The 24,930-nt window shown below is 44.3% G+C and overlaps 1 protein-coding gene across 1 annotated transcript in view; it reads left to right on the top strand.

Annotated features, from left to right (window-relative positions):
• The window catches only part of LOC111964257 (ryanodine receptor 1-like), an 85,073-nt gene that overhangs the window by 40,410 nt on the left and 19,733 nt on the right, over window positions 1-24,930 (top strand). The window contains 34 exon segments of the mRNA XM_070443671.1: window positions 153-243; window positions 394-534; window positions 663-826; window positions 1,108-1,186; window positions 1,301-1,390; window positions 1,715-1,858; window positions 1,977-2,054; window positions 2,323-2,398; window positions 2,514-2,637; window positions 2,724-2,839; window positions 2,989-3,056; window positions 3,190-3,311; window positions 3,620-3,669; window positions 3,970-4,030; window positions 4,139-4,265; window positions 4,370-4,481; window positions 4,650-4,731; window positions 4,829-4,959; window positions 5,332-5,652; window positions 5,749-5,989; window positions 6,188-6,275; window positions 9,274-9,366; window positions 11,985-11,999; window positions 15,438-15,608; window positions 15,740-15,799; window positions 16,577-16,711; window positions 16,846-16,958; window positions 17,244-17,340; window positions 17,435-17,535; window positions 17,661-17,712; window positions 17,814-17,906; window positions 22,841-22,940; window positions 23,410-23,489; window positions 23,568-23,644. Coding sequence (XP_070299772.1) covers window positions 153-243; window positions 394-534; window positions 663-826; window positions 1,108-1,186; window positions 1,301-1,390; window positions 1,715-1,858; window positions 1,977-2,054; window positions 2,323-2,398; window positions 2,514-2,637; window positions 2,724-2,839; window positions 2,989-3,056; window positions 3,190-3,311; window positions 3,620-3,669; window positions 3,970-4,030; window positions 4,139-4,265; window positions 4,370-4,481; window positions 4,650-4,731; window positions 4,829-4,959; window positions 5,332-5,652; window positions 5,749-5,989; window positions 6,188-6,275; window positions 9,274-9,366; window positions 11,985-11,999; window positions 15,438-15,608; window positions 15,740-15,799; window positions 16,577-16,711; window positions 16,846-16,958; window positions 17,244-17,340; window positions 17,435-17,535; window positions 17,661-17,712; window positions 17,814-17,906; window positions 22,841-22,940; window positions 23,410-23,489; window positions 23,568-23,644 — 3,693 coding nt within the window.

The raw sequence follows: 24,930 nt of genomic DNA on the forward strand, positions 1-24,930 counted from the left end.
GTGTCAGTAGAATTGTCCTCTATAATTTAATGTCTCCTGGACATGACATGTTCTCTTCCCTAAACTGTTTGTACAGTGAACTTTTAGTGAGGTGTTTAACCATGCTTGATAATGTATTTACGTSCGCTTATTTATTTGTGTCTATTTCTTAGAAATCTACGGCCATCCATGTTACAACACCTGTTGAGAAGGCTGGTATTTGATGTACCAATTCTCAATGAATATGCCAAAATGCCACTTAAGGTATGGACATGACTTAAACATTAGACAATCAAACCTTTATAGAATCAAAACAAAGGAATGAAGATAGCCGTATCAAGATAATGTACGTATCATCCAGATGTTAGTATGCATCATCTCACTGATCTCATAATGTTCTTTTGTTGGCTGCAGCTTTTGACCAATCACTATGAGCGTTGTTGGAAGTACTATTGCCTGCCCAACGGCTGGGGCAACTTTGGAGTGTCATCAGAGGAGGAGCTGCATCTCACCCGCAAACTGTTCTGGGGCATCTTTGAGTCCCTGGCCCACAAGGTTACACTATTACACTGATCAATCAGAGATACCTTAGTCACCAGGAAATGTTTGGCTCCAATACAAAAAGAAAACGTTGATAGATCATTGTAGAAATATTTCACTATGTCATCTGGTTCTGGTTTCAGAAATTTGATGCTGAGCTGTTCAAAATTGCCATGCCGTGCATATGTGCCATTTCTGGTGCCATTCCTCCAGATTATGTAGATGCCAGCTACTCCTCCAAGACTGAGAAGAAAGTCTCGGTGGATGCAGAGGGAAACTTTGATCCCAAACCAGTGGAGACCACAAAGTGAGACCCTTGAATGGGAGAGAGTGAGATGAGAGAGATTGAAAGAGAGAGAAAATTATGGACAGAAGAGAGGGCGAGATGAGGGGGTGAGATGAGGGAGAGATGAAGGGAGAGTAAACCGATAGGAGGAAGGCCTTGAGAAAACACAAACAATTTAGATAAGATACAGTATCAATGGAAAGTGTTGATATTTTCATGAATATTTCGCAGTACCTCTGCTTTTAGCTACTGTGTAGTAAGTTATGTCTATGGTGTACTCAAGTCGATGTTTTGTGTTGTAGTACTATCATCCCTGAGAGTTTGGATGGTTTCATCAACAAATATGCTGAATACACACATGACAAGTGGGCTTTTGAAAAGGTCAGTAAAAAAAACGACCAAAGGCAACAATAAACGTTTGTGTATCAGTTGTACAGCAAATTGTACAATGTATGGTGTTTTAAACAATAATGTTGTATGTATGCTCACCTGCAGATTCAGAACAACTGGACATATGGAGAGATGTTGGATGAAGATTCTAAAACTCACCCCATGCTCCGACCGTACAAAACATTCTCAGAGAAGGTAAGAGGCACAGTTGATCATTTTCTTACAATGCATAGTCTTTTCTGTCAACAACCACAGATTTWTTTATTTATTTTACCTTTATTTAACTAGGRAAGTCAGTTAAGAACAAATTCTTATTTTCAATGACYGCCTAGGAACAGTGGGTTAACTGCCTGTTCAGGGGCAGAACGACAGATTTGTACCTTGTCAGCTCGGGGATTTGAACTTGTAACCTTTCGGTTACTAGTCCAACGCTCTAACCACTAGGCTACCCTGCCGCCCCCATTGTTACCATTGCTGCTCTCTGATTCCCTCTGTCTGTAATGATCTCTTCCCTTGTAGGACAAAGAGATCTACCGTTGGCCCATCAAAGAGTCCATGAAGGCTATAATTGCGTGGGAGTGGACTCTGGATCAAATGAGGGAAGGAGAGGAAGCCAAGACTGAGCAAAAGAAGGCGGCTCGGAAAATCTCTCAGACTGCACAGGTACAGAGAAAAGGACGATAGGAAAGGATGAATAACKCATAAAATTACATTTGAGATTTAATAGGATCTCTGTGGACAGAGATAATAAAAACAGTATGAATAAATGTGTGTATTTCAGGCAACATACGACCCCAGCCATGGCTACAGTCCCCAACCGATTGAGATCTCCCACATGGCACTGTCAAGAGAGCTGCAGGTATGATGGCACTAAAGTATTTTATCTTTATTCAACTAGGCAAGTCAGTTAAGAACAAATTCTTATTTTCAYTGACGGCCTAGGAACAGTGGGTTAACTGCCTTGTTCAGGGGCAGAACGACAMATTTTTACCTTGTCAGCTCAGGGATTCGATCTTGCAACCTTCTGGTTACTAGTCCAACGCTCTAACCACTAGGCTACCCATCCCTCTCAATTACTTTACAAACTGTAATGTGATCAATYTTTTCATAATTTCTCCTTTCCCCAGTCCATGGCAGAACAGCTTGCAGAGAACTATCACAATACCTGGGGTCGCAAGAAGAAGATGGAGCTGCAGTCCAAAGGTCAGAGGTCATTCTGTTCAGAAAACAAAGAGGATATTGCCTACAGAATTGCCAGTCACCTTTTTCTTTAAAAAAAAGTTAATGGGAACTTTGTGTGTGTTTTGACTGTGTGTAGGAGGAGGCTCCCACCCTTTGCTTGTACCCTATGACACCCTGACAGCAAAGGAAAAGGCACGAGACAGGGAAAAGGCTCATGAGCTTCTTAAATTCCTTCAAATCAATGGATTTGCAGTCACCAGGTAAAAGGAAAAGTCATTGAAGGTATCAAGTTGAAGAAGCAACTGAATATGTATTGATAAGTCATGCTTTTGAATTCTTTCTCCAGGGGGATGAAAGACATGGAGTCAGACATCTCATCTATCGAGAAGCGCTTTGCTTATGGTTTCCTGCAGAAGCTGTTAAAGTGGATGGAGATCGCCCAGGAGTTCATAGCTCATCTTGGTAGAGTGGGCTCTGGGAGGAGGGTGGATGATGATAACCAATGAAATAGTGCTTTGTTATTGAGCAACTGATTGAATCAGTGTAGAGTCAATGTTGACATTTAACACGATAACAATACTCCATAATGTTGTCTTGTGGGTTTCATTCAGAGGCTGTGGTGAGCAGTGGCAGAGTGGAGAAGTCGCCTCATGAGCAGGAGATCAAATTCTTTGCAAAGGTGAGAGCAGAATCACTTTGAAACAGGCCTATCTAGAGAGGAGGAGAGATGGCATTTGATCCAGCTGTTAAATGTTTACTGCAGGGGTATAAGAATATATGATGATGATGATGATGAACTGTGTTTGTCTCAGATCCTGTTGCCCCTGATCAATCAGTACTTTAAAAACCACTGTCTGTACTTCCTGTCCACACCGGCCAAAGTCCTGGGAACTGGAGGACATTCCTCTAACAAGGAGAAAGAGATGATTGCCAGGTAACTCTGTCACACACTGTATTACATGTGTATTGCTACACCTCAGTTTAGTTAGTTGGCTTTCGCCACTTTCATATATCTCTACTCATCATGTCAAGTGTCTCTTTTGGAACCTGTGCTGTAATTTCAAATTTTTCCTCTTACCTTTCATAATTCATTACCTTTCATAATTCATTACCTTTCATAATTCATTACCTTTCATCATTCATTACCTTTCATCATTCATTACCTTTCATCATTCATTACCTTTCATCAATCTTTACCTTCCTCTGCGTTTCCTCTCTCCTTTCTATTGGGTGTCGCTGTAGCATCTTCTGTAAAATGGCTGCTCTGGTGAGACACAGAGTTTCTCTCTTTGGTAAGAAATCGTCTTTGTCCTGATGATTTAGTTCTGTCCCGTCATTCCTGCTCTGTTTCTGTCTAACTTGTGTTTGACCCTCCCCACTGTATCTCTATTCACTGTCCGCTGTTCGTCCACCTCTGACTCTGATTACCTGTGCTTGGCTTTCTCCCCTTCTCATGCTGATTTGAGTTGATGTCATTTGAACTAATGTACTTGCATTGAAGGTTTTTCTACCTGGTACTGTAAATCCAAAATAATTTATCTTGATGTTGCCAGCCTTCATTATATCTAGGTGACTTTGTCTATCCTGTATAGGAAATGACGCCCCTGCTATTGTCAACTGTCTTCACATCCTMGCACGATCTCTCGACGCAAGGTAATCTTCACTTCTCTGAAATGTGTTCACAATCCAAATACGACGGTAATGGATCAAATGTGTCATCTCAGGCCTTCCTCTGTTCCCTCCCTGCTCTGTATTCCTCAGGACGGTGATGAAGTCTGGGCCTGAAATCGTGAAGGCAGGGCTCAGGTCATTCTTTGAGGGTGCAGCTGATGATATAGAGAAGATGGTGGAGAACCTCAAACTGGGAAAGGTGTCTAAAGGCAACCAGGTAAGAGCAAAGTGTCTACAAGAGAACAGGTAGGAATGGAACTATTCCAGAAGTATTGTCTTTCAATCTTGTTCACCATGTTTTACTGTGTGGTCCCTCTACAGCAGGTGAAAGGCGTGTCCCAGAACATCAACTACACCACCATTGCTCTGCTCCCAGTCCTCACCTCCCTGTTCGACCACATCTCTCAGCACCAGTTTGGAGATGATGTCATTTGTGAGTCATGTGTCATCACGGCATTCATGTGATGACACATCATTCCAGTTTACTTACTCTCAGAATTGTGAAAAATGTGCATGTCTTGTGGACTGTGTTAACCGTGTATGTTCGTGTTCATGTGTGTTTTTGTGTGTGTGTGTGTGTGTGTGTGTTTGTGGTGGTCAGTGGATGACCTCCAGATGTCGTGTTACCGCATCATGTGCGCCATCTACTCCCTGGGTACTGTCAAGAACCCTCATGTGGAGAGGTGAGTCTGGATCTGGCTCTGTTTATCTTTGTGAACAGTACAGCAATACAAACCTGATCATCTGTGAGTTTGACTGCCCTTGTCTTCCCTTGTCCAGGCAGAGGCCAGCCCTGGGGGAGTGTCTGGCCCATCTGGCGGCTGCTATGCCTGTGGCCTACCTGGAGCCCCATCTCAATGAGTACAACTCCTTCTCTGTTTACACCACCAAGACCCCCAGAGAAAGAGCCAGTGAGTGTCCAGCTAATGCTTGTGATTTGTTCTCTGTCCACTCAGAACTTATATTCAAGTTCCTCAACACTCTCTCTCATCTTCTCTTTTTTTCTCCTCTCTCTCTCTGCCTCTCTCTCTCTCTCTCTCTCTCTCTCTCTGTTTCTGTCTGTCTGTCTGTCTGTCTGTCTGTCTGTCTGTCTGTCTGTCTGTCTGTCTGTCCGTCCGTCCGTCCGTCCGTCCGTCCGTCCGTCCGTCCGTCCGTCTGTCTGTTGGCCTCTCTCTGTCTGTCGGCCTCTCTCTGTCTGTCTGTCGGCCTCTGTCTGTCTGTCTGTCGGCCTCTGTCTGTCTGTCTGTCGGCCTCTCTCTGTCTCTGTGTCTTGATGTCCATAGTCCTGGGTCTGCCCAATGAGGTCCAGGAGTTATGCCAGGACATACCAGAGCTAGACGTTCTATTGAAAGAGATCGGGGACTTGGCAGAGTCAGGTGCCCGTTACACAGAGATGCCCCATGTGATCGAGATAACTCTGCCCATGCTGTGTAACTACCTGCCCCGCTGGTGGGAAAGAGGAGTAGAGAACTTCCCTGAGCTGGAGGGCCAGATCTGCACCGACGTCACCTCTGAGCAGCTCAACCAGCTGCTGGGCAGCATCATGAAGATCGTCGTCAACAACCTGGGAATTGACGAGGCCTCCTGGATGAAGAGGCTGGCTGGTGAGGTTGCCACAATGCTTTACATGTCTAATGTACCTGTGTGTGTGTGTGTGTTTTCTTGCCAACTCACCATCACCACTCCTCTTCCATCCCTAGTCTTCTCCCAGCCTATTGTGAGCAGGGCCAAGCCAGAGATGCTCAAGTCCCATTTCATCCCTACCATGGAGAAGCTGAAGAAGAGGACAGGGAAGGTGGTGGCAGAGGAGGACCACCTGCGTATGGAGGGGAAGGCCGAGGGGGACGAGGAGGAGGGCACCATCAGGGAGGAGTTTGCTGTGCTCTGCAGGGACCTGTACGCCCTCTACCCTCTCCTCATCCGCTATGTGGACAATAACAGGTACAGTACACAGGCAAACTAGTGGCTGCTCATGTTTTTTCTGTAGATATGTAGTACACCCTTTCATATCCAGTATCCTGTCTAACAGTACTGTATGTCAGAAACCATTCCCCCTGCCAGTTGTCTTTGCATACATGTTTGTTGTTGTATTGATGGTCTCCATAAGTAGTACCTCAAAGAGATGTCCTCCATTTGCAGGGCAAGGTGGTTGACATGCCKAGACCCAGATGCAGAGGAGCTCTTCAGAATGGTTGGAGAGGTCTTCATATTCTGGTCCAAATCTCATGTGAGTGTAAACCCCTGAAAGGTGACAACTGTTTCTCTCAAATCAAATCAAATCAAACTTTATTTGTCACATGCGRCACATACAACAAGTYTAGACCTTACAGTGAAATGCTTACTTACAAGCCCTTAACCAACAGTGCAGTTCAAGAAATATTGTTAAGAAAATATTTACTAATTAAACTAAAGTAAAAAATWATAAAAAGTAACACAATAACATAAGAATAACGAGGCTATACACAGGGTGTACCGAGTCAGTGTGCGGAGGTACACGTTAGTCGAGGTAATTTGTACATGTAGGTAGGGGTGAAGTGACTATGCATAGATAGTAAACAGCCAGTAGCAGCAGTGTACAAAACAAATGGGGGGGCAATGTAAATAGTCCTGGTAGCCATTTYATTAACTGTTCAGCAGTCTTATGGCTTGGGGGTAGAAGCTGTTAAGGAGCCTTTTGATCCTAGACTTGCCGCTCCGGTACCGCTTGCCTTGTGGTAGCAGAGAAAACAGTCTATGACTTGGGTGACTGGAGTCTCTGACAATTTTATGGGATTTCCTCTGACACCGCCTATTATACAGGTRCTGGATGGCAGGAAACTTGGCCCCATTGATGTACTGGGCCGTACACACTACCCTCTGTAGCGCCTTACGGTCAGATGCCGAGCAGTTGCCATACCAGGCGGTGATGCAACCAGTCAGGATGCTCTCGATGGTGCAGCTGTAGAACTTCTTGGGGATCTGAGGACCCATGCCAAATCTTTTCAGTCTCCTGGGGGGGGGGGAGGTTCTGTCATGCCCTCTTCACGACTGTCTTGGTGTGTTTGGACCATCATAGTTCGTTGGTGATGTGGACACCAAGGAACTTGAAACTCTCGACCAGCTCCACTACAGCCCTGTCGATGTTAGTGGGGGCCTGCTCGGCCCGCCTTTTCCTGTAGTCCACGATCAGCTCCATTGTTTTGCTCACATTAAGGGGGAGGTTGTTGTCCTGGCACCACACTGCCAGTTCTCTGACCTCCTCCCTATAGGCTGTTGGTGATCAGGCCTACCACTGTTGTGTCGTTAGCAAACTTAATGATGGTGTTGGAGTCGTATTTGGCCATGCAGTCGTGGGTGAACAGGGAGTACAGGAGGAGACTAAGTACACACCCCTGATGTGCCCCAGTGTTGAGGATCAGCGTGGCAGACATGTTGTTACCTACCCTTACCACCTGGGGGCGGCACGTCAGGAAGTCCAGGATCCAGTTGCAGAGGGAGGTGTTTAGTCCCAGGGTTCTTAGCTTAGTGATGAGCTTTGAGGGCACTATGGTGTTGAACGCTGAGCTGTAGTCAATGAACAGCATTCTCATATAGGTGTTCGTTTTGTCCAGGTGGGAAAGGGCAGTGTGGAGTGCAATTGAGATTGCGTCATCTGTGGATCTGTTGGGGTAGTATGCAAATTGGAGTGGGTCTAGGGTGTGCAGGGAGGATGCTGTTGATGTGAGCCATGACCAGCCTTTCAAAGCACTTCATGGCTACTGACGTGAGTGCTACGGGGCGGTAATCATTTAGGCAGGTTAKCTTCGCTTCCTTGGCCACAGCGACTTTGGTGGTCTGCTTGAAACATGTAGGTATTACAGATTCGGTCAGAGAGAGGTTGAAAATGTCAGTGAAGACACTTGCCAGTTTAAGGGCACAAGGCGAGACCCAAATGCAGACACAGGATGCAGATGGTTGAGCGCCGATATTTATTATGCCAATTGGGGTAGGCAAAATGCAGGTCGAGGACAGGCGATAGTTCATAAACCAGGTCAGAGTCCAAACAGTACCAGGGGATAGGCAGGCTCGAGGTCAGGACAGGCAGGGTGGTCAGGCAGACGGATTCGGTGTCAGGACAGGCACAGGTCAAAACCAGGAGGGCTAGGAAAAAACAGACTGGTAAAAATAGGAGCTAGGAGAAACGCTGGTTGACTTGGCAAAACAAGATGAACTGGCACAGAGAGACAGGAAACACAGGGATAAATACACCAGGGACTAATGGGGAAAACAGGAGACACCTGGAGGTGGGTGGAGACAATCACAAAGACAGGTGAAACAGATCAGGGCGTGAKAGCCAGTTGGTCCGCGCATGCTTTGAGTACACGTCCTGGAAATCCGTCCGGCCCCACGGCTTTGTGAATGTTGACCTGTTTAAAGTTCTTTCTCACATCGGCTACCGATAGCGTTATCACACAGTCATCCAGAACAGCTGGTGCMCTTGTGCATTCCCTTTGTAGTCCGTAATAGTTTTCAAGCCCTGCCACATCCGACGAGCGTCAGAGCCGGTGTAGTAGGATTCAATCTTAATCCTGTATTGGCGCTTTGCTTGTTTGATGGTTCGTCTGAGGGCATAGCGGGATTTCTTATAAGGGTCCGGATTAGTGTCCCACTCCTTGAAAGCGGCAGCTCTAGCCTTTAGCTCGATGCAGATGTTGCCTGTAATCCATGGCTTCTGGTTGGGGTATGTACGTACAGTCACTTTGGGGATGACGTCATCGATGCACTTATTGATGAAGCCGATGACTGAGGTGGAAAACTCTTCAATGCCGTTGGATGAATCCCGGAACATATTCCAGCCTGTGCTAGCAAAACAGTCCTGTAGCGTAGCATCCGTGTCATCTGACCACTTCTGTATTGAGTCACTGGTACTTCCTGCTTTCGTTTTTGCTTGTAAGCAGAAATCAGGAGGATAGAATTATGGTCAGATTTGCTAAATGGAGGGCTGGGGAGAGCTTTGTATGCATCTCTGTGTGTGGAGTAAAGGTGGTCTAGAATTTTTTACCCTCTGGTTGCACATGTGACATGCTGGTAAAAATGTGGTAAAACTGATTTAAGTTTGCCTGAATTAAAGTCCCCGGCCACTAGAAGCGCCTCTTCTGGATGAACATGTCATGTCACCTCTCTGTGTCAAATCTGTGTACGCAACCTATAAACTTCGATTTGATTTGATCTGATGACATTTCTCTCTCTATCTTGTGTCTCTGCAGAACTTCAAGCGAGAAGAGCAGAACTTTGTGGTGATGAATGAGATTAATAACATGTCTTTCCTCACTGCTGACAGCAAGAGCAAGATGAGCACGGTGAGCCAATACAGACCATCTGGGGTTAAAAAGTCATTAATTTACAGTTGAAGTCGGAAGTTTACATACAGCTTAGCCAAATACATTTAAACTCAGTTTTTCACAATTCCTGACATTTAATCCTAGTAAAAATTCCCTGTGTTAGGTCAGTTAGGATCACCACTTTATTTTAAGAATGTGAAATGTCAGAATAATAGTAGAGAGAATMATTTATTTCAGCTTTTATTTCTTTCATCACATTCCTAGTGGGTCAGAAGTTTACATACACTCAATTAGTATTTGGTAGCATTGCCTTTCAATTGTTTAACATGGGTCAAACGTTTTGGGTAGCCTTCCACAAGCTTCCCACAATAAGTTGGGTGAATTTTGGCCCATTCCTCCTGACAGAGCTGGTGTAACGGAGTCAGGTTTGTAGGCCTCCTTGCTCACACACACTTTTTCAGTTCTGCCCACAAATTGTCTATAGGATTGAGGTCAGGGTTTTGTGATGGCRACTCKAATACCTTGACTTTGTTGTCCTTAAGCCATTTTGCCACAACTTTGGAAGTATGCTTGGGGTCATTGTCCATTTGAAAMACCCATTTGCGACCAAGCTTTAACTTCCTGACTGATGTCTTGAGATGTTGATCAATATATCCACCTAATTTTCCTACCTCATGATGCCATCTACTTTGTGTGCACCAGTCCCTCCTACAGCAAAGCACCCCCATAACATGATGCTGCCACCCCCGTGCTTCACGGTTGGGATGGTGTTCTTCGGTTTGCAAGTCTCCCCCTTTTTCCTCCAAACATAACGATGGCCAAACAGTTCTATTTTTGTTTCATCAGACCAGAAGACATTTCTCCAAAAAGTACGATCTTTGTCCCCACGTGCAGTTGCAAACCATAGTCTGGCTTTTTTATGGCGGCTTTGGAGCAGTGGTTCTTCCTTACTGAGCAGCCTTTCAGGTTATGTCGATTTAGGACTCGTTTTACTGTGGATATTGATACTTTTGTACCTGTTTCTTCCAGCATCTTCACAAGGTCCTTTGCTGTTGTTCTGGGATTGATTTGCCCTTTTCACACCAAAGTACGTTCATCTCTAGGAGACAGAACGCGTCTCCTTCCTGAGCAGTATGACGGCTGCGTGGTCCAATGGTGTTTATACTTGCGCACTATTGTTTGTACAGATGAACGTGGTACCTTCAGGCATTTGGAAATCCCTCCCAAGGATGAACCAGACTTGTGGAGGTCTACAATTATTTTTCTGAGGTCTTGGCTGATTTCTTTTGATTGTCCCATGATGTCAAGCAAATAGGCACTGAGTTTGAAGGTAGGCCTTGAAATACATCCACAATCCACTAAAATTATGTCAATTAGCCTATCAGAAGGTTCTACAGCCATGACATAATTTTCTGGACTTTTCCGAGCTGTTTAAAGGCACAGTCAACTTAGTGTATGTAAACTTCTGACCCACTGGAATTGTGATACAGTGAATTATAAGTGAAATAATCATGCACAAATTAGATGTCCTAACCGACTTACCAAAACTATAGTTTGTTAACAAGAAATGTGTGGAGTGGTTGAAAAACMAGTTTTAATGACTCCAACTTAAGTGTATGTAAACTTCCAACTTCAACWGTACCTTCAGTGTTTAAATGTTGTGGCATGTTAGCCAGGCCTCTCCAACTCTGTTGCTGGAGCGCTACCATCCTGTAGGTTTTAGCTTTCCGTGAACACGGTTGGAGAGCCTTATGTTAGACTGATGTCAGCAGATTTGGGTAGACTATGAATTACTGAAACATCTATCATACATTGTCATCATTTACACCACAGCAACAATGCAGCCAGCAATTTGTCTCACATCCTGCATCGTTTGCTTTAAAAAATAAATAAAAACATTTTACATACTTGGTTGTCAATTAATTTGGGATATCCTCCTAACCCATTGTAGCTAACCATGTGGAGTATATCTTACCTATACAAATTGGTGGTTCTTTTTCAAAACTGTACTTGATGTCTGCATAGGTTTAAGCAAATGCTAACTAGCGTTAGCACAATGACTGGAGGTCTATGGGTGTCCACAAGTTTATCTGACTCTGAAATGAAAGATCTTGTTACTTAAGTATATATCTTGTATCACTGACAACAGCCGAAAAGTAAAGGCAAACAAGTATTTTCCCCACATCTTCAGCAGGTATGGTACATTGGAAAGCGTACTTTTTTTTAATGTCATTTTGATATGACGGCTTTGTGCCCTGTTTTCCATGCCTGCCTTGACCTGTCTATCCACTCCCGAGTGGCGCAGTGGTCTAAGACACTGCATCTCAGTGCAAGAGACATCACTGCAGTACCTGGTTCAAATCCAGGKTGCATCACATCTGGCCGTGATTGGGAGTCCCATAGTGCGGCGCACAATTGGCCCAGCGTCGTCCGGGTTTGTCCGGGGTAGACCGTCATTGTAAATAAGAATTTGTTTTTAACTGACTTGCCTAGTTAAATAAAGGTTAAACTTCTTCTCCAAACCAGATAGATAGGCAGTGTATATGTCAGTAGAGAGGTTGAGTAGCTCTAGGGTTTACAGTTCTCTCTTTGACTGTCCCTTGTCCTCTTTTTCTGTGTCCACGCTGGGTTTCTAGGGCAACGACTCAGAGGTTAGACTTTGTTTCTGCACGACCGCTGTGCTGACCGCATGGCACCTCACTTTGGGGGGCTTTTCATCAACTCCTCCGGCACAGTGGCACACTAGGACACCGCACACACACACACACACACACACACACACACACACACACACACATTTCTAGCACGTTCCAATTCACCCACACACAACTTGTGGCAATTCTACTTTGTATGTAGAGGCAGCTGTCTATGTCCACTCAGTAACTAGCTACGTGTTCTGCACTTTACTGCAACACCAATGGGAAAGAACTGGACACACAGAAATAGAGCACAATAGCTTGTCTGGATTGACTTACATGCATCACTGATACGTTTTGGATCCAGTTACACTATCGTCAACACTGTGGACACTATTAACACTCAGCTAGAAGACTAATATCACATTTTCTACTGCTGAACTGCATAGAATTACAGGAATWAACACACCTGTGTGACAGAGTGTGTGAGTGACAGACACAGTGCTCCACACTAGGGCAGATAGAAAAAGCAGACATGCACCATACTGTTATAACACTAGTGGACCACAGACCTGCCAGTGGGGGGGGAAGTCTGGAGGCGCTTGATGAAAGTACTCTGCAGTAGTCGGGCTCSTGGCACTAGGCTCCGCACCAGGCCTGCCCAAAGCAGCAGTGGGAGCAGAGTGCCATCATCCTGCCAATGAGTTTGCACCCAGTTGATTTTAGTTAGGTGGGGTTTTCTTCCTTTTTTATTGTCATGACACATTCTCTGTTTCTAGGGCTTTGCATCCTCTCCTGTTTCTGGTGCGTTGGTCCTCTGTTATCTTCACTCCCTGGGCCAACCTCAGCCTGCTGTATGACACACACGTGTACACATACACACACAGACAGACAGAGAGACAGAGAAATACACACACACACTACATACAAGCTTGCAGGGGACGTCAGAGAGGGCAGACAACAGACCATAATGTTCCATCACAGAAACGAGACAGGAGAGAGGGAGGAGAGCACAGGGGCGATGGGACTTATCCCATGTGGGGCGTATATCCCATGGACATTTGGTTTACTTGTGTGATTTGCTAGTTGGTTGCTAACACCTTGATCTGAATCTAGATTCCTATTAACATGATGCTACTTACAACTAATAGTTGTGTGTGTTTTCAACAGGAGCTTTGTTACTTTCCAAAACCATGTAACACATGAATTCACCTAGTGCTGCTGGRGCCAAATGCACCTGAGAAACATACTGTACAAGAGGATTTTTCATGTGAATGGAATGCGTTTGTAAGCATGTTTTTATKTGCAGTTTCACTGATTTCCTGTCCTACAGATTAGAATGATTCCTTTCAGTTGTCCTCCCCAACACCCTCCACCCCAGCTCCAACCCCTGTCCTCAATACAGTGTTACATTCTCACATTCCCCTCCCCTTACCAGCCAAGTGTTCAGAAACAGGTCATTATGGTGGTGAGATGTAGCCCTGATTCTGGGCAGTTTGGTTATTTTATCAGTACATTGCCTGTCCACCTGCAGCAAATACTGAATAATATGATGATGTGAAGGAACTGACCAAGACTGAAGGGTTCAGAGAGGAGTCCATGGCTCTTGATATTAGAGGGTGTTAACTGTTAATTAATGGTATTTTGTGACAGCTACAGCCTGGGTAAACAGGTACGGGGACACATTGTAACTCAACAGGTCATTGAAATGAGAAGCAATGGTCACATTTCCACTGGATTGCAGGTATCAAGCTGGAAATAATGTGACAAGAGCACATTATGGTTTTTAGTACATTGCACAATGTGTAGATGTCATGTACATCTAGGATGTCAAACTCATTCCATGGATGGCCTAGTGTCTGCTGGTTTTTGGGATTTCCTTTCAATTAAGACTTAGACAACCAGGTGAGGAGAGTTCCTTACTAAGACCTAGACAACCAGGTGAGGAGAGTTCCTTACTAAGACCTAGACAACCAGGTGAGGGGAGTTCNAGACAACCAGGTGAGGGGAGTTCTTAACTGAGACCTAGACAACCAGGTGAGGGGAGTTCCTTACTAAGACCTAGACAACCAGGTGAGGGGAGTTCTTAACTAAGACCTAGACAACCAGGTGAAGGTAGTTCCTTACTAATCAGTGACCTTAATTCATCGATCAAGTACAAGGGAGGAGTGATAACCAGCAGACACTCAGCCCTCCGTGGAATGTGTTTGACACGTGATGGAGATTATTTAATGTAATGTAAATATACACTCAGTAGCCAGTTTATTAGGTACACCACTTCATTCACAAAAATGGTTGGCTCCTACAGTCTCGTGGCCGTGGCTTGCTATATAAAACACTCAGACAGGCATCAAGGCATTCAGTTACTGTTCGATTGAACGTTCTCAGAAACGGCCAGCCTCCTGGGCTTTTCACGCGGTGTCTAGGGTTTACAAAGAATGGTGTGACAAACGAAAATAATCCAGTTAGCGGCAGTCCTGTGGGCGAAAACAGCTTGTTGATGAGAGAGGTTGAAGGAGGCGTGCCACAAACAGTCAAATAATGGCACAGTACAACATTGGTGTGCAGAATGGCATCTCGGAACGCACAACTCATCAGTCCTTGTCACGCATGGGCTATTGCAGCAGACGACCACACCGGGTTCCACTGCTATCAGCTAAAAACAAGAAGAAGCGGCTCCAGTGGGCACAAGATCACCAACACTGGACAATTGAGGAGTGGAAAAAGATCGCCTGGTCCGACCAATCCCGGTTTCTGTCAGGATTTGGCATAAGGAGCATGAGTCCATGGCCTCATCCTGCCTGGTGTTAACGATAGAGGTTGGTGGTGAAATAATGTGGGGTATGTTTTCCTGGTACACGTTAGGTCCCTTGATACCAATTGAGCAACTTAGGAACACCACACCTTGTATAATCCATTCCCTGAAGAATTCAGGCTGTTCTGGAGGCAAAGGGGGGGTCTGACCCAGTACTATATGGGTGTACCTAATGAACTGTCCACTGAGTGTATAATGTAGAAGTAGTTGCTTTTCTATTGTAGTGTTCATAATAATAATTTTCATGGTTAAGAGGTAGAACAGGACTCTTATTGAAAAATGTAAGTGATTGTAAGTGTTGTGCCATCGAATCAGTGCCATGGGTTCAATGCTAAGCAGTGGTAATTGATGGTGTTCAATGCCAAGCAGTGTTAATTGATATGTTGTTCAATGCTAGGCAGTGTTGATGTATATGTTGTTCAATGCTAAGCAGTGTTAATGTATATGTTGTTCAATGCTAAGCAGTGTTAATGTATTTGTTGTTCAATGCTAAGCAGTGGTAATTGATATGTTGTTCAATACTAAGCTATGTTAATTTCTATGTTGTTCAATGCATGTATTGGTTGTGGCTTTATGCATGAAGAAGATGCCTTGGTCCCTCCTTATGTTCTTGGCTTGGTCCCTCCTTGTGTTCTTAGGCTGGTGGCTCAGACGTGGAGCGTACCAAGAAGAAAAGACGGGGAGATCGTTACTCAGTGCAGACGTCACTTATTGTGGCTGCCCTGAAAAAGATGCTCCCCATCGGCCTCAACATGTGCTCCCCTGCTGATCAGGAGCTTATCAACCTGGCCAAGATACGATACTCTTTGGTAGTCTGCCCTCGGCTGTCTTAAATAACTCTGCCGTAGTATGACTAGTTGTTTGTGCCAGACCCATAGGGCTGTATATCCAGACACAGAAATAGTTCCAAAATAAATGTTAAACAACATTTTTCTTCCAGAGGGACACGGATGAGGAAGTAAGAGAGTTTTTGCAAAACAACCTGCATCTTCAAGGCAAGGTAAGATGGACTGGGTTGGTGCAGTAAAGTGATACGTGGTGAAGTCCTGTGGTGTTCCTCCGGCTGCAGTGTGTGTTCTTCCGGCTGCACTGTGTGTTCCTCCGGCTGCAGTGAGTGTGACTCCGGCTGCAGTGTGTGTTCTTCCGGCTGCAGTGTGTGTTCCTCCGGCTGCAGTGTGTGTTTGTTCTTCCGGCCCTGCAGTGTGTGTTTCCGGCTGCAGTGTGTGTTTCCTCCGGCTGCAGTGTGTGTGACTCCGGCTGCAGTGTGTGTTTCCTCCGCTTGCAGTGTGTGTGACTCCGGCTGCAGGTGTGTGTTCCTCCGGCTGCAGTGTGTGTTCCTCCGGCTGCAGTGACTGTGCCTCCGGCTGCAGTGTGTGTTCCTCCGGCTGCAGTGACTGTGCCTCCGGCTGCAGTGTGTTTCCTCGGCTGCACTGTGTGTTCTCCGGCTGCACTGTGTGTTCCTCCGGCTGCAGTGTGTGTTCCTCCGGCTGCAGTGGTGTTCCTCCGGCTGCAGTGTGTGTTCCTCCGGCTGCAGTGCGTTCCTCTAGCTGCGTGTGTGTTCCTCCGGCTGCAGTGCGTTCCTCTAGCTGCAGTGTGTGTTCCTCCGGCTGCAGTGTGTGTTCCTCGCTGCAGTGTGGTTCCTTCGGCTGCACTGTGTGTTCCTCCGGCTGCAGTGTGTGTTCCTTCGGCTGCACTGTGTGTTCTCCGGCTGCAAGTGAGTGTTCCCCCAGCTGCAGTGCGTGTTCTCCCAGCTGCAGTGTGTGTGTGTTGTGTCCAGGTAGAGAACCCGTCCATGCGCTGGCAGATGTCCCTGTATAAGGAGATGGCAGGGAAGGCTGAGGATGCTGACGCTCCAGAGAAAGTGGTGAAGAGGGTGCAGGAGGTGTCAGCTGTTCTCTATCACATTGAGGTGGTGAGTAGAGTAGTATACCCAGTACTTCAATACTACAACATCAATATAATCCTACAGTATCCCTATAGTCCTACTTCACACACATGGCATGATGTCAGTGGTGCCGTTTCTCTCAATTATCTCATCTCACTTAGACGGAGCACCCCTTCAAATCCAAAAAGATGGTGTGGCACAAACTGCTCTCCAAGCAGAGACGCAAGGCTGTGGTAGCCTGCTTTAGGATGACTCCACTCTACAACCTACCCAGGTTAGAGACGCTACTACAGTCTTGTATTTACATTTGAGTAATCTAGCAGACGCTCTTATCCAGAGCGATTTACAGAAGCAATTAGGGTTAAGCGCCTTGCTCAAATGCACATCGACAGATTTTTCACCTAGTCTGCTCGGAGATTAGAACCAGCGACTTTTCTGTTACTGGTCCAACATTCTAAAATGCTAGGCTACCTGCCGCCCCATTCAAACATATGCAGTAAGTAACACACAGCCACAAGTACAATACAGACACTAACATGGTTTTCTGTCTGCCTCACAGGCATAGAGCTTCCAATATGTTCCTGGAAGGATACAAACGCAACTGGATCCATACTGAGGGCTACTCCTTTGAGGACAGAATGATAGACGACTTGTCTGTAAGCTCTGCATGCGTGACTCACCTTTTAAGGATTTCAGGACCTGCGAGTTTCCTCCTATAGTTTCACTCCCACATCTCTTTCTCAAACACAGAAAGCCATGGAGCAGGAAGAAGAGGAAGAGACGGAGACCAAGCCAGATCCCCTTCACCAACTCATTTTGCATTTCAGCCGTACCGCTCTCACAGAAAAGAGGTGGGACTCTCCTTTTCTCCCTCAAGCATGTTAGTTGAGCAGCTTTTGGATTGAATTCAACACTAAATACGCATCTCCACCTTTTGACATGTTGCCTAAGCCTCTGTTTCTTCTCATCGTTACAGTAAACTTGATACAGATTACCTATATATGGCATACGCTGATATTATGGCAAAGGTACGTTTTATGATGTAACATTTTAGCATGTTATTGTTATTTGTATATGAATGTATTTAAAGTATATAATTTATTTTTTACCTTATCTGTGTGTGTTGTAGAGCTGCCACATTGGTGAGGAGGACGAAGGGAGAGAGGAGGTGGAGGAAGGGGCTGAGGATGAGATGTCCCTTGAGGTGCGACAGACAGAACTGGTATGGGGCGGCCAGGGGCAGGGGAGCAGGGAGACACTGGAGCGGTAGCTCTCAACGCATCGAGTGACCACATCATCCACTGCACATCAGCCTGCAACCACATCTCTCTGTTCTCTATCGCTCTTCTCTCTCTCTGTCTCCTCTCTTCTCTCTCCTCTCTCATCCCTCTTTTGTCTCTTCTATCTGTTCCTTTATATGCGTGTTGCTTCCTCCTAAATGTTATCTGTTTGTCACTTGTTCTCCTTCTTTGTGTTTTGCTTCACTCCAAGTGTTTCTGGATTGTACCTGGCTGTTGTGGTTAACATCGCGGTTAACATTCTGTAGATGTTGCATGACTCACAAAGTGGTTGGAAAATACAACTTATCTAGACCATACAAAATCATGTGGACCATCKTAAAGCATTGACCTATCTGCTAAGCACAAAGTTCTACTGATGAGTATTCCTTCAATTTGGCAGGCAGAATGTGTTTACATGGGTCAAATACTGTTGTCAATCATATAATGGCTCCTCTATTATTTTGGACAGAAATACATCTAATCATTTTCATAGTTTGTATGAACACCTTCCTAATATTGAGTTYCACACCTTTTTGCCCTCAGAACAGCCTCAATTCGCCGGGGGATGGACTCTACAAAGTGTCGAAAGCGTTCTACAGGGATGCTGGCCCATGTTGACTCCAATGCTTCCCACAGTTGTCAAGTTCACTGGATGTCCTTTGGGTGGTGGACCATTCTTGATACACACGGGAAACTGTTGAGCGTGAAAATTCCAGCAGCGTTGCAGTTCTTGACACATTCAAACCGCTGTGCCTYGCACCTACTACCATACCCCGTTCAAAGGCACTTAAATCCTCTGAATGACACACATACACAATCCATGTCTCAATTGTCTCAAMGCTGAAAAATCCTTCTTTAACCTGTCCTTTCCCTTCATCTACATTGATTGAAGTGGATTTAACAAGTGACATCAATAAGGAATCATAGCTTTCATCTGGATTCACCTGGTCAGTCTATGTCATAGAAAGAGCAGGTATTCCTAATGTTTTGTCCACTCAGTGTATATACCGGTATTTTTTCCATATGTACAGTGGGGCAAAAAAGTATTTAGTCAGCCACCAATTGTGCAAGTTCTCCCACTTAAAAAGATGAGAGAGGCCTGTAATTTTCATCATAGGTACACTTCAACTATGATAGACAAAATGAGGAAAAAAAATCCAGAAAATCACATTGTAGGATTTTTAATGAATTTATTTGCAAATTATGGTGGAAAATAAGTATTTGGTCACCTACAAACAAGCAAGATTTCTGGCTCTCACAGACCTGTAACTTCTTCTTTAASAGGCTCCTCTGTCCTCCACTCGTTACCTGTATTAATGGCACCTGTTTGAACTTGTTATCAGTATAAAAGACACCTGTCCACAACCTCAAACAGTCACACTCCAAACTCCACTATGGCCAAGACCAAAGAGCTGTCAAAGGACACCAGAAACAAGTAGACCTGCACCAGGCTGGGAAGACTGAATCTGCAATAGGTAAGCAGCTTGGTTTGAAGAAATCAACTGTGGGAGCAATTATTAGGAAATGGAAGACATACAAGACCACTGATAATCTCCCTCGATCTGGGGCTCCACGCAAAATCTCACCCCGTGGGGTCAAAATTATCACAAGAACGGTGAGCAAAAATCCCAGAACCACACGGGGGGACCTAGTGAATGACCTGCAGAGAGCTGGGACCAAAGTAACAAAGCCTACCATCAGTAACACACTACGCCGCCAGGGACTCAAATCCTGCAGTGCCAGACGTGTCCCCCTGCTTAAGCCAGTACATGTCCAGGCCCGTCTGAAGTTTGCTAGAGAGCATTTGGATGATCCAGAAGAAGATTGGGAGAATGTCATATGGTCAGATGAAACCAAAATATAACTTTTTGGTAAAAACTCAACTCGTCGTGTTTGGAGGACAAAGAATGCTGAGTTGCATCCAAAGAACACCATACCTACTGTGAAGCATGGGGGTGGAAACATCATGCTTTGGGGCTGTTTTTCTGCAAAGGGACCAGGACGACTGATCCGTGTAAAGGAAAGAATGAATGGGGCCATGTATCGTGAGATTTTGAGTGAAAACCTCCTTCCATCAGCAAGGGCATTGAAGATGAAACGTGGCTGGGTCTTTCAGCATGACAATGATCCCAAACACACCGCCCGGGCAACYAAGGAGTGGCTTCGTAAGAAGCATTTCAAGGTCCTGGAGTGGCCTAGCCAGTCTCCAGATCTCAACCCCATAGAAAATCTTTGGAGGGAGTTGAAAGTCCGTGTCGCCCAGCAACAGCCCCAAAACATCACTGCTCTAGAGGAGATCTGCATGGAGGAATGGMCCAAAATACCAGCAACAGTGTGTGAAAACCTTGTGAAGACTTACAGAAAACGTTTGACCTCTGTCATTGCCAACAAAGGGTATATTAGATAAACTTTTGTTATTGACCAAATACTTATTTTCCACCATAATTTGCAAATAAATTCATTAAAAATCCTACTTTTTTTTCTCATTTTGTCTGTCATAGTTGAAGTGTACCTATGATGAAAATTACAGGCATCTCTCATCTTTTTAAGTGGGAGAACTTGCACAATTGGTGGCTGACTAAATACTTTTTTGCCCCACTGTATGTAAGTGGTATATTTGGACGAATAGGAATTACTCCTGCGTCTGTAAATTGTTACCTTTAGAGTGTAGGAGGCCATTAGCCATGATGTTGGCTACATGTGTACTACCACACATTGTCCCAAGTCTAGTCTATCACTGCCAGCTCATACCACCATACCCCACCTATGGTCTTTCATGTAGATTCAGATGGAATCTCTAACAGAACTGATCCTGTCTGTTTCTCAGATTGTAACCAACTACTGACCCTTTGACTGAACTCTGACCCCCCATCTGTGTCAGTTCCATGTTCTCTTACTGCTCTCCCACTTACTCTGGCGTAACACGTTCATCTCTAATAACTGAGTTTTACTAATCAATGCTGTTCCCTTCCATACTRACTTAGCGTATTGACCAATAGACTACAGTGAAAGKRMGTCTACTCTCCCAGACACCTAGACTGACACATACAGTAAGAATATGTGTAAGAAGAGTTCCAGCAACAACACATTCACTGATAGACATACTGTATACTACACCTGATAGAGGGCTTATCCAAACACACCTCTTGTTTCCATTGGATTGGAAACTCTCCATAAGTAATGTCAAGTACATCTGCACCATGCTTACTGGGTAGACCATAATCAGGCATACGCGGGTGGGTGGGTGGATCTTTGGGTGGGTTAGGAGAGTGGGATGCTTGTGGGAACTGATTAAATATGTATTTGTATTACTTTTGTTTTAATTAAGTCTTAGTTGAAAAGAAAATGTTGGTTAAAATATCAAATCTTGTTAGTTTTTATACCTTCTATATACTTAATTGCATTACATTGCACTTGTCAAAATGTTGCAAGCTTACACTACAAATGTGTAAGTGCTTTTTAAAATAAAAATGTCATAACATTTATTTGAGCAGAACTGCTCCACTCTGAGGGCTGTGTAAAGTTCAATATGTGATATAAGACACCAAGGGGGACACTGTGGTTATTCAATAGATCCTGTATGGTTRTTTGCAACGGCTAGCACTGCAGCATGCAAGGCCATCAGGGCTGTTTGCTGTAGTCTAACYTTTGCTCCAGTAGTAGTAGTGTAACGACTCCATGACTAATTAACTGGGGAGAGAGAATGGGTGAGAGAGAGAAACAGATAGGTGGAATGAAAGTAATGAAATGTGTGGAAAACGAGTCAAAAAGCAGATAAAGCATGCAGGTTTGAATGAGTTTATCCCTATACAATGAGAGGAAAAGGACAGCTAAGAAATGGAGATGGAGAGTAGAAACTGAGAATGAGAAACTATTTCAATTTTAGATATATGGTACAGGTCAAAAGTTTAGACAGACCTACTCATTCCAGGGTTTTTCTTTATTTTTACTATTTTCTACATTGTAGAATAATAGTGAAGACATCCAAACTATGAAATAACACATATGGAATCATGTAGTAACCAAAAAAGTGTTAAACAAATGTATTTATTTTTTATTTAACTACAGTAGGCCTTTAGTTAAAAACAAATTAGCGGTTTAAGGCACTGCATCTCAGTCCTTGAGTCGTCACTACAGACACCCTGGTTCGATTCCAGGCTGTATCACAACCGGCCATGATTGGGAGTCTCATAGGACGGCGCACAATTGGCCCAGCGTCATCCGGGTTTGAGCGGTGTAGGCCGCCATGGTAAATAAGAATTTGTTCTTAACTGACTTGCCTCGTTAAATAAAGGTTAGATCAAATTTTAATATATATTTGCCTTGATGACACCTTTGCACACTCTTGGCATTCTCTCAACCAGCTTCATAAGGTAGTCACCTGGAATGCATTTCAATTAAGGAAAAGTGAAGGAAAAGCATCCAACAAGTGCTCAGCATATGTGGGAATTCATTCAAGACTGTTGGAAAAGCATTCCAGGTGACTACCTCATGAAGCRGGTTGAGAAAATGCGGCTACTGTGAAGAATCTAAAATCTAAAATATATTTTGATTTGTTTAACACTTTTTTGCTTACTACACGATTCCTTATGTGTTATCTCATAGTTTGATGTTTTCCTTATTTTTCTACAATGTAGAAAATAGTAAAAATAAAGAAAAACTTTTCAATGAGTAGGTGTGTCCGAACTTTGACTGGCATTGTATATGAAGCATTTAAAACTATAGGCCTACACTATTAAAACAAAGTTTAGGGCAGCAAATCAGTGGAGCTTAGAGAGAAGGTCTATACAGCTAGGTACTAGCTGTGTGACTGTCACTTGTTCTCCTTCTTTGTGTGACCATCAGGACACAGTCACAGCATCTGTGTCCATCACAGGAAAAAGAGATGGAGAAACAGAGACTTCTGTACCAGCAGTCCCGTCTCCATAACCGTGGGGCGGCTGAGATGGTGCTGCAGATGATCAGTGCTTGCAAAGGTACTTCCCCAACCCATGCAGTTACACCAAGGATCCCCAATTACATTCAACTGTGGGACGATTTCTCCTTGAGAGGATGGTCAGGGGGCCGGAACATAATTTAGTTATAAATCATTTGTACACTTCAAATTGACCACAAGAATCCCAAACAGATATAGTATTTAACAAAAACATAATCATTTCAAACCTTGATTACATTGGGATACGATCAAAAATGGCTCTCTATTTATGCGTAGGAATACTTAGAAACAGATTTCCTAAATTAAAATCACATTGAGGCTTATTTTTTAAATAAATAAAATAATTTGGCCTGCGGACCGCCTAATGGAGAACCCTGCAGTACTACAAGTCGATGTCTCTCCATCACAGTGCATGTATTTGAAGGGTACCTGTCGTGGTCGACACATATCAAAGACATTATTCATACCCGTCATCTAGAATGGTAAAGAGTACTTTTCTCTGCATCTAGGTGAGACTGGCTGCATGGTGTCCTCCACCCTTAAACTGGGCATCTCCATCCTAAACAGTGGTAACGTTGAGGTTCAACAGGTAAGTGTCCTCTCAGTGGGCTGTCCATCTGACCTGAGGATATAGTAGTAATTGACTGGTCTCACTGTCTGTTTGCAGAAAATGCTTGAGTACTTGAAGGACAAGAAGGATGTTGGCTTCTTTTTGAGTGTCCAGGCTCTAATGCAGACATGCAGGTTTGTCTTCACCCCTGAATTATTCATAAAGGACAGTACCAGTCAAAAGTTTGGATACACCTACTCATTCCAAAAAGTTCTGGGACACTGTAAAGCCCATGGAGAATAAGAGCACCTCCTCCCTGCCCACTGCACTGAGGCTAGGAAACACTGTCACCACCGATAAATCTATGATAATCGGTAATTTCAATAAGCATTTTTCTACGACTGGCCATGCTTGCCACCTGGCTACCCCCTACCCTGGCCAACAGCTCTGCACCACCTGTAGCAACTTGCCCAAGCCCCCCCCGCTTCTCCTTCACCCAAATCCAGACATGTTCTGAAAGAGCTCCAAAATCTGGACCCCTACAAATCAGCTGGGCAAGACAATCTGGACCCTCTCTTTCTAAAATGATCTGCCGAAATTGTTGCAACCCCTATTACTAGCCTGTTCAACCTCTCTTTCGTATCATCTGAGATACGCGGTCATCCCCCGCGGTCATCCCCCTCTTCAAAGGGGGAGACACTCTAGCCCAAAACTGTTATAGACCTATATCCATCCTGCCCTGCTTATCTAAAATCTGGTGTTTTGCAGGTACTATTTAATGAAGKTGCCAGTTGAGGACTTGTGAGGCGTCTGTTTCTCAAACTAMACACTCTAATTGTACTTGTCCTCTTGCTCATTTGTYCACTGGGGKCTCCCACTCCTCTTTCTATTCTGGTTAGGGCCAGATTGCGCTGTTCTGTGAAGGGAGTAGTACACAGTGTTGTACGAGATCTTCAGTTTCTTGGAAATTTTGTTTCATGGAATAGCCTTCATTTCTCAGAACAAGAATAGACTGAAGAGTTTCAGAAGAAAGTTCTTTGTTTCTGSCCATTTTGAGCCTGTAATTGAACCCACAAATGCTAATGCTCCAGATACTCAACTAGTCAAAAGAAGGCCAGTTTTATTACTTCTTTAATTAGCACAACAGTTTTCAGCTGTGCTAACATAATTGCGAAAGGGTTTTCTATTGATCAATTAGCCTTTTAAAATTATAAACTTGGATTAGCTAACACAARGTGCCATTTGAACACAGGAGTGATGGTTGCTMATAATGGGCTTCTGTACGCCTATGTAGATATTCCATAAAAYATCTGCCGTTTCCAGCTACAATAGTCATTTACAACATTAACYATGTCTACACTGTATTTCTGATCAATTTGATGTTATTTTAATGGACAAAAAATTTGCTTTTCTTTCAAAAACAAGGACATTTCTAAGTGACCCCAAACTTTTGWACAGTAGTGTATATAAATGGAAAATG

The sequence above is a fragment of the Salvelinus sp. IW2-2015 genome, linkage group LG5 (genome assembly GCF_002910315.2).
Source record: "Salvelinus sp. IW2-2015 linkage group LG5, ASM291031v2, whole genome shotgun sequence".
In the NCBI taxonomy this organism is placed as follows: Eukaryota; Metazoa; Chordata; class Actinopteri; order Salmoniformes; family Salmonidae; genus Salvelinus; species Salvelinus sp. IW2-2015.